This window comes from Achroia grisella, unplaced genomic scaffold (assembly GCF_030625045.1).
Source record: "Achroia grisella isolate CSIRO2021 unplaced genomic scaffold, CSIRO_AGI_Agris_v1 utg874, whole genome shotgun sequence".
NCBI classification, from domain to species: Eukaryota; Metazoa; Arthropoda; class Insecta; order Lepidoptera; family Pyralidae; genus Achroia; species Achroia grisella.
Genome location: NW_026713051.1, coordinates 1990177 through 2000715, shown reverse-complemented (window position 1 = coordinate 2000715; position 10539 = coordinate 1990177). Strand labels below are relative to the sequence as shown.

The following is a 10539-nucleotide window of genomic DNA, read 5'->3' as shown; positions in this document are numbered from 1 at the left end:
AAATAATTTATATAAATATATTCGTTTTCTAGACTTAAAGTTAAGGTAACATTAAGCTATACCCATATTATACATTTAATAAATATGTATTGTGATGATCAATTAATACCTACCCTATGTTGATTTAAGCTTGTATTTAGTATATTACAATTATTATGATTTAATGTTATAATTTATTTATATTACGACAAATGTATGTTAGTCTATAAGATATTTGTAATATGGGTGATTATACCAAGTGCACTGTAGCATGGTGCAGGTGACAGTGTCATTAAGGGTTTGTTTCACTCTTAAATTTACAAATTATGACTTAGTATGAAATACTAAGTCATTAGCTGTACCACATTTGTAATATATTAAATCATTAATAACTGTATTAACTTAAATGTAGCAATTGTTAAATGTAAAATTAGTAACTGCCACCCGCATCTTGCTACAGCGCACACAGTATAGTAGTCAGAAATAAATAAATAAAATAAATTACATTTTTTATGTGATCTCCAATCCCTGCGTATCTCCTAATATTGTAATGTTCAATAGTAATCATAATTATCACCTATCTGCAAAGGCCGTTTCAAGTTTGTAGTTAAATTATAAAAGTATAAAAGTAGATCTAAAATCACTGTTCACATTGGAATCACAATATCCTATAAAATATGAGTTTATACTACAAAATTATTTACACAACTCTGGTATACACCTCTATTATAAAATTTATAAAAAAATATACATTACAACAAACAAGTTGTAGTACAACCAATAATAAAAATAACTGAACTGTTTTTCCTTAATAATAGTTTTTATAAAGAAGAAATTCTAAGTGGAATATATGATGTATACTAAATATATACAATACTCCAATATTGATAATATTGGTGTATTGTACAATAATTATATTATATTTTAAATATAAAGCCCAATTTACACTCAGCCTGAGTGGGCAGGGAAGTGAGCAGCGCGAGAGTGTAAACATGATACTTCTCATTCCATTCGCCACTCGCGCTGCCCCACGCTCCCTCGATTGTCGGTTTTTCGTGCAAGTCAAAGGACTGGCAGCGTGTGTTTACATTCAGCCCTCTCGCTCAGTTGTCGCCCGGCAATATTTCCGGCAGTACGAGTGGCAGGGAAAGCGGCTGAATGTAAACGTAGCAAACAAGCACTATTTGTATAAGTATATATATAAAAAGTATTTGTTATAAATATTATTAGTAAATAGCTTATTATATAAATAGGTATTGTAATAGATATATACAAAATCTGTACTATTGTTTAGTATTTACCTATTGAGCTGTGACATATTAACATAAGCTTCATATCTCTATGTAAATGTCAGCCTTTGATCAGTAATAATATAAATATTAATTTATGAAATCTACTTGTGAAAGTGTTATAACAAATACAGAATTGTGTGATTATAATCAGTCTTTAGTTTCTCTTCTGCTCCTTCAGCAGTTTGTTGTAGTCATCCCTCACCGTCTTGCACTCACTTTGGAGATCTTCAAATTGATTCTGCAATATAAATTAGACAGATTAATGAAATGTATGATGGCCTATATAGTCTAGAGGTTTAGCACAGCACTTTACCTCCAATGATCACGGGTTGATTTCCTCGCATGGTGCATAGATTTATATTAATGAGTATGATTGTTTATATCTGTCTGGGAGTTTTGGTATATTATGTAAGTATTTAAGAAGAATATATGTAAGTATTAATATCAGTTTTCTACCGATAACACAAGTTCTACTTACCATAAAGCTTGATGGTGTTAATTAACTGTCCAGGGTAATTTATTTATTATTATGTATTTGTTTCAACAAAATGGTATCTTTAATAACATTATTATCAGCAAAACAATTTATCATCCCAGGGCCAGCTATACTACTCTAGTCATTACAGATTTTAGCCTACTAACAGCATGTTAACCAGATAGCTCGGTAGATGGTTTTCTTTTGAATTATGTTTCTTGTAACAGACAAACTAATTTACTTGAAAGTTTACAGAAATTTCTTCATATGTTTACAATACTTGTACACAATAAATAGAAGAAACTGAATATTAAATTTATGAAGTGAATATCTAGTAATATTTTATACATAGATTGTCTTTGCATGTGGACCTTAATATAACAGGACTAAAGTACATATATTATAGTATCATATCTAAAAAGACAAACCTCATCAGTAAGAATATATATTATCTTTATAACAAAAATTTACCTGACATATAGCTGTTTGTTGCTTCATAGCGACACAGCTCTCCATTATCTCTTTAAATTTCTCCTTCTCAGTTTCCTGAGCTTTTTGTGTTTCTGTAAGTAATTTATCTATACGGTTTTTGTACTCCGTAACTACTGAAAAAGTTAAATGTAAAAATTTATTTCCTAACGGTCCAAATAAATATTTTTTCCTTATATTATATTGATACAATTGTATGTTTACCATTTAGCTGATATTTTACAGATCTCAACTCAGAAAAACATCTTTGTTCTGACCACTCCACGCTGTTTTCCTCTTGTAAATATTTAATGTAAAAATAAACTACAGTTACAGTTACAGAGAAAATTATAAACAAAACAAAAATAACAACTCTCGATCTCGACAATGTACGTGAAATCATTTTAACAAAATTTATCGAAAGTAATTAACATGCAATATTCTTATACATACAAATGTTTAACAGAAAATTAAAAAAACAATCTCATAATTTAGTTACATATAAATGTTGTTTTAAATATTTAAAATCTTAGAATTGAACATTCCCTTTTATCTATTAGTTTATTGATGGTTGATAACAAAACAAATATAGTGTATTATCTGTTGCCTGTTGATTGACAGATTGCCGTCAATGTCAAACAGATTCAATCAGTGTTGCCAACAATGTTTGGGTGACGACAGTATACAAAACACTTCTCTCTCTTCGTCTGATATACTTACTTTGTTCTTTAATGCTAAACACCAAAAACCACTCAAAGACTACCAATTTTTTAAAGAAAAAAACATGCTTCGAGAAATAGATCATATTTGACTGGTTTTTTTACTCATAATAATATAATTGGTATTATAACTATAATCTGTTTTTTTAATCTAAGAGACTTAATCGACATATATATATATATATATATAGGTATATAAATGTCAAATTTTCAAACATGTGTAGGGGATAGTGCTGTACCTGCGATACTGATTAGTTGAATCATAATTTTTTATTCGCGACGATTAGTTTTCAGCCTTTCTTCATAGTTTCAACAACATTTAAAAATTTACGTAGGCACACTAGTGTTTCTCCATTACTATCTTTGTATTAAACAACACGAAAATTCGTTTTTGTAATTTCAGTACACATAGTAATTCATACAGTATTAAGCGACGCAGTTTACGTTTTTTTTCTTTCATACATCTAAATATTTTAAACAAGTATAGGTTCTATAAAATATGACATCATACGAATGTCATTTACCCAAAGAAATCTTAACTTTTATTTTGTGAAATACATATCAAGAAAAATAATATATTTTCATATAACTATATGTAATAATATCTATACTTTATTTATTTTATCTTAATACGTGTAAACTGAAAACCCACATATTATTTGATTGAAATCAATTTAAAACGGTAATAAATATTAATTTCCGATTGCGTCTTAACTCTATTTAAAAAGTGAAAAAAGGTGGCGACGTAGGTAATATAAAATTTGTTGCCGAGATAAAAAACATATTATTGAGCACAACATTTTTTTCAATTGTATAATCATTGTATAGAATAATCAGTCTGTAGACTGTTTACTTCTGAACAATAATTATGAAACTAGAAAATGGCTCATGGCAACACATGTCGCCTGAGCCAAGAGAAAAAAAAAAACAATATTAAATATATTTTCTTTAGTATGCAATATGTTTATATAGCTTTTATTACTGTTCTTATATCAATCACGAATCCGTAAATAGATTTTGCCACATATTTAAAAAAACATCTCTATAAATATACCTTATACCTAAAGTTCGATATCAATCGTTCCACGGTTTCCACCTTAGTAATATAGCCAATAAACCTGTTGAATTTGGGCACCGATGGCAGATAAAATTTATTACTAATAGCTAGTCTTAATACTCATGTAACAATGTCCTAAAAACTATGACTAATTTATTTTGATACTGAAGTACTTTTATGTAAGTATGTTCTACTCTATCCTAAATATAAAGGTCATATCTTACGACAAAAGTTATAAAAGCACAAAAAGATAACCAAAACTATCTTATAATACCGTTGACATTATTTTTATTTATTGAATCATAATTAATTGCTTATTTATTGGCTTTGACGTCTGAGAATATAACCATATTTGATTAATATGTACATTGATACGAAAACTAATTACTTTGTATATATATTATGTGGAACATAGGTCTACCAGAATTTCATGTCAAATAGGGATATTAAAACTAGTAATGTGAAACACTAGGGAAATTGAACTGAATAGACTTGATACTAGTTTTTCGGCTCAGTCTAAATATAATTTTTATTTGGAAGTTCCAATTTTTTTGTTGGTAAGGGTATCATATATGAATTTAAACTTTAATACTAATTTAATTTAAGTACTAAAAAACGTTAACAGCGTGAATTAGATCTGTAAAAGTAAAGACACTCGGATCACTCGTACGTACTAGTTACTAAACAGTACTAATTACTACCTACAACATTTTTAAGTTACTAGTTACAGTTGAAAGAAAAGACAGCCATCGTTTTTTAAAAACCGAACTCTACGTTATTTTTTCTTAGATTCTATATTTAAATTTGTTGGACACAACAGTACATTATACCATGTATACCAGTAACAGTACCGTATGTAAGTAATGTTGCATTATGTAAAGACAGATCTCTATACAATGATTTTACAGCAATGTATCATGTCTGATTGATCTCCAAGTATAGTAATTTCTGGTAAATTCACCACCATTTGATGACTGATTTGACTTCATTAATCATCAACCTTATTAATAATCAACTGGCAGCATATATCGATATCTCAAGCGAGATGCAATACATAATAATGCATTTAAAATGTGATAAAAAATGTCTTATATAAATAAAATAAATTAACATTAACTTCAATTCTAGTAACTACGTAGTTATAATAACTAGATAAATACAATAAGCAAACCCCTCCCGTCACAAGCTATCTATAGTAACTATATAGGTGCAGTTCTAAGAATAATAATAATCACTATATAACTACAGTAACTATGGAAGTATATAATTACAAAGTATCGACACCGTACTTCAGTACTGCTACTGTACTCGTTACTTTGTTCCCATTACGTACCATTTGCAACAGTACTAGTGTGAATAAGTATTTTTCTTTTGGCTTTTGCTATTTCTATTATGTTAGCTTGGTAATGGCTATGACCAAGTTTTGTATTAAATCGGGCCAATCGGAATGAACTAGTAGGCAGTAAAAGGATATCATTTCTATTTATCAGTTACCGCGCTATATGTAGAGTGGCGCTCCGCTCGCTGGCAGTTAATGGAAGAACTATGACTACAATGTATATATAGGTAGGAAAATATATAACCATATAGTCGAATCAAATAATGCTGTCAACCATTAACGTTCCATCTTCTAGTATATACTTAAATATCTTATAATATTTGTCTCAATTCATAAGACATGACAGAAGATGATTTAACTAAATTAATTACAAAGAAACAACAGAAACGTAATGAACGAAAATGAATATAACGAACTGAAGCCGACTGAACGAACAGAATGACAAGAGTCAGGAACTGTGCAGTCATTCATAAGTATTTTTTTCTTCTGGTTAGTTTATTTTAGCATTTACATAATGTAACAGAGGGCACCACATTCCATACAGTATTTATTTTGATAAAAGACTTTAAACTTTATCGAATTACAATAAGATTCAAAATAAATAAATTAGAATCTAAAAGTGTATGGTCTAGCGATGGGAAATTGTTTAAAAACTCGATTAATAGACGAATAATTTTGATTGCGTAGTAATATGCAATTATTTATTTTTTAAATAATTCAGATCTGGTGTCTTTGCCCGAATGTACTCGCTTTTATAGGTTTCTAATTGTTTTGTTTACGATACCACGAGTGTGGTCGTTGAGCTTTGTAAAATAGATTTTATTATTTTTTATGTTAAGACTTTAGACGAGAGAATTGCATATAAGAATATTTTATTAATTTAGTATTCAATTAATTAATCGATTTTATACGTAATCGATAATTTAACATCACTAACGTAGTAGTCTGTGTAGTCGATGCCCGATGGGTATTGTAGCAATTGGACTCGATGAATGGGCTGTAAACGGCACACTTGCTATCTATTTATTTAGTTTCTTTTGCACGCTCTTCTTCTTTTTTTCATATAATGCCCTTATAATTAAATAAGTCATTTAATTAATTTGACATTCTGATTTTATTTGTATTAATAGCTGTATTTTTTTAATAATAATTATTATATTAGTATTATAATGTTGAATAGTGGCGACTAATTATTAAATAACGGGCACTCGTTACCTATACCTGCGCATATGTGGAGCACAGAACAGTATTGTCGCTTCCTAATGTCCCATCTGGTTTACTGAAAGGTATGATATATTATTATATTATATATATAAATATTTTTATTTGTTAGGCTTTAGTTATGCGTTATTTTGATCGTGAAATAGTGGAACTACAATGCTATAATGTCGAATGTTCTAAATATGTTGCCGTACTTATAAAAATAGTATTTTGTATAATCATATTGTAAACTGATGACATGATAATTGTACCACTAACAAAATGTGGCTTTCATTTTCCGTTTCCTCGATACGTAAACTTCCACAACGTAAAATTGATTTTCCTCGCATTAGACTTTGACACCTCATAGATGTGTGCGTATGTTCTTGCAAACGCGTATTTATATCCTGTTGAATGCGAGAGTATTCGTGTACACAACGATTTCTCCTACATTTGCTGCATAAATTTACTACAAAGAAGTGAACTTGGAGTTGATACAAAATTTTATTAGTATAATATACTAATACATACAGTAGTTGTATGTGAGCATACCACATCTTTGCCATTAAGTTAACTCCACTTATGACAAAGGTATATAGCCAAAATAATAAGTGAATGGTTTCCAAAATTGATACTTAAAAGCTACTAATATCAAACATTACAGCATACTTTGATTGAGAAATTACATTAACAAATCTCCACTGCTTACCCTAATTATATATTACTAAGTGTAAATGCTTGTGGTTATGAGTAAAATCTTAGACTTAGTAATAAAAGTTGTTACTAAGGATACTCTGTTAATACCTATTTAATTATATTATTGTTAGTTAATAAATTAAAATTCAATATGGACATAGTACTGACAGTTTCAAATTAAAATCCATGTACTATAATTACTAGACCAAACTTGGAAATACATACCTATAACTACTTATTTATACAAATAAATATAAAAACAATCATATCAATATAAAAGTCTTTATTATAATTATGTTTTGAATTGAATCGAATCATTGACTAGCAAAGTGTGCACGATGTGTTAAGCCGTTAAACCAATTTTGTAATATAACATGCGCATGTAATGATTGACAGTTTGTGGTGCATTGTAACTTTAAATATTATTATACTGCATTATAGTATAGAAGTTTAATGTTAGAATGTTGGAGTTAGGGTCATATTTGTCTGGTAAAACATTTAACACATCTGTTCATAATCTTCAATTGATTGGAACATGGACTCACTTAATTATTCTGTTGAATACAATTAATCATTAATTATATCTATTTTATTGACTTGTGTATATATCAATATGCAAGCCAGTAGTACATGGATGGTATATAGATCTTCGAGATTGTAATAAACATTACATAGAGAATAATATATTATGTGATAATGAATGAACTCAAATCTGTTCTCTACTAGGTAAGAGAAAATGTATTGAATGTTTTCTCTTCAAGTGACTGACTTTAAGATTTCTAAATTAATGGTTACTTGGTTTTAAACACATAAAAAGCTTATAGTGTAGGTTTTAGTAATTTTTGACTAGATTCATAAATAGAAATGTTACTTACCATTTATTTATTTCTTGTCTTAATAACAAAAATATGATAATAGTAATATTTTCATCTCTAATAGAGTAACCCATATTTAGGTACACTCATATATTATTATAATATATATAACTACAATAGAATTATGTATTCATAAACATATTGTAAAAATGTCTGGTAACAAATTTATCCACTATAGGCATTGTTATTGTCTTGTCATACATTGCTAAGAAATTATATTGTATACAATAGTGTCATAGGTTTCTGCTTAAGTTTAACATTTAAATTAGCAATTTTCATTTATATGTATATTGCTAATAATTTACTATGTTCATTAAAAAGAGACACAACTGTTGAGTGTATTTAGCAATGATTTATTAGTAAAGTTAATTGTGAAGCACTAACTAATTACTGCAATAAACAGCAGACTATAATTAACTTAATTTGAGAGTATTTAACACTACATTTTATAGATGTTAATGTAAACAAAACTTCTTCATTGGTGATTAACAAGTATAGTTTGTTCATTTGATATCTATATCTATTTTATTTGTCTATTGTCAACTACTTACATCTATTTTTATGTATTTATATGTATTCTAGTTTCTATGTATTATATTTATTAATCATTTTGCTCTACCATGTACCACTACAGGGCTCTCAAAAGTAGGATTTGACCCACAAGTAGACAAAAATATAAACACTAGCAATTATATTTTTTGAGTATATATGGAAATGCCTAGATTTTATATTCAATGAAAGATGTAATGTGAAATCCTGCATAGTACTGTATACTTACTTGATTTAAATCTTGCTTTATGGAACTTACAATGATCAATTTATAGTACTGTATACTTACTTACTTGATTTATATCTTGCTTTATGGAACTTACAATGATCAATTTATACATATATAATATATTTACTTGTAATTAAGAGTTTTTCTACCTGTTATATTCTGATCTTCTAAATCTGTTTACCAAAACACCTTATACCTCAAAGTCAAACTCTAAGATATTAGAAAAGACTATATTAGAAGTACTATAGATTATTTTTGCTTATTTTTATTCGTTTTTTTATTAAGTTCTACAAGCTAAGTAATTGTAAAGGTAGTAGTGGAAACCTACGGATATCATATTATCATGTGATATGTATTGATATTACAGGAGACTAAGATATCACGTCTCTTTTCCTGTAATTCTCATTCTCTTCTCCTGCACTGTATCTCATTCTCACATCCTTCAACAGAAACACTGCAAAATATACTGCTGGGCGTTTAAAATATGTAAACTGGGTTATGGATGTAGGTGATATTTACAGTCTTCATCTGGTGAACCTATTTTACATTATAAGAGTTACTCACCTTTATGTCAGCTTGCGTACTGTTATTCTCTACTTTTGATAAAAATAATATCCTAAAGTTCTCATTAAGGTAATCCATACTGTTTGCCCTAAAATAGTGATGGAGCAATGATCCAAATTCAACCATAATTATTATAAATTACAATTTGGTTTTATTATCAAAGACTAATATATTTATATTTATGTTATTTTTTAATGATTTTATGTATTATTTGCATAATTAAAAAAATAATTGGCCTTCTACTATATATATCCTACTCTATACATATAAAGTATAGGTATGCGAAATTTTATACATCTCCCTCCGCGCAATTTTCTTAAAAAGGGTTACGAAGTTTTTGCTTCACATATTAATATAATGATTAGCGAATTTTTTTTTATTAATTTATTTGATTATCCTTTTGTTGCTTAAGTTAAGACATATTATATATAAATAATAGCTGTGCGTGCGCTTTCACCCGTGTGAAATTATAGCCTATATGTTATTCTGATATATAAGCTGTATTACTGTAAAGTTTTATCGAAATATGTTCAGTCGTTTTTGCGTGAAAGAGTAACAGACATCCATCTATACTCACAAATTTTCGCGTTTATAATAATAATAAGATTATCATTACATATATCCTAAAAATCATTTATTCTACGAGGTACAAAGCGAGTTACATAAATGAACTAAATCAACGGCGAAAAATCTATTATACTACTATATATTACAGTACTATATAAAACAATAGATCTTTCAAAAACTGTAGCGCAAAAGGTTATTATCAGAAAAAAAACCTGCCACAACTCATATCTTATAGTAATGGGTAGAATTGAAATTTACGAACTTACAACATTGTAGCTTATACAATTTCTCATAGGCATTTATATATATATATATATATGATAAAAATTTACAAATACGAATACAAAAATAATGTAATTTTTATTTTTAACCCAATAACGTGAACTACACTAACTCTTCCTCTTACCAAATTTGTTTCATTTTCAAGTTTCAAAAATAAGATTGATACTGTTTTGTCATGATATATGATACGATACTATCTATATTATTTTCCATTCTCACATCTTTCATGATCATTCAGATTGTAAGAT

The 10539-nt window shown here is 28.0% G+C and overlaps 1 protein-coding gene across 2 annotated transcripts; it reads right to left on the bottom strand.

Annotated features, from left to right (window-relative positions):
• Positions 1 to 1062: 1062 nt before the first annotated feature.
• LOC131853075 (uncharacterized) lies at positions 1063 to 2817 on the bottom strand. Of its 2 annotated transcripts, none has more exons than XM_059203871.1 (3): positions 2440 to 2817; positions 2218 to 2351; positions 1063 to 1509 (listed from the first exon to the last, which is right to left on the bottom strand). In XM_059203871.1, the coding sequence occupies exons 1-3, from the start codon at positions 2615 to 2617 to the stop codon at positions 1426 to 1428; spliced, it is 396 nt and encodes a 131-aa protein (XP_059059854.1). In that variant the 5' UTR covers positions 2618 to 2817; the 3' UTR covers positions 1063 to 1425. The 2 variants fall into 2 exon arrangements, with proteins under 2 accessions (XP_059059854.1, XP_059059855.1); XM_059203872.1 differs by having other exon boundaries at positions 2218 to 2348.
• Between the last annotated feature and the right edge of the window lie 7722 nt (positions 2818 to 10539).

What these genes read in the sequence shown, in the direction of transcription:
- LOC131853075 (XM_059203871.1), bottom strand. Translation starts at nt 2,617, where the DNA reads ATGATTTCACGTACATTGTCGAGATCGAGAGTTGTTATTTTTGTTTTG. An exon ending in TGTAAAATATCAGCTAAATG is followed by an intron (nt 2,352 to 2,439) that starts GTAAACATACAA and finishes TAACTTTTTCAG; the next exon opens with TAGTTACGGAGTACAAAAAC. An exon ending in AACAAACAGCTATATGTCAG is followed by an intron (nt 1,510 to 2,217) that starts GTAAATTTTTGT and finishes TTTATATTGCAG; the next exon opens with AATCAATTTGAAGATCTCCA.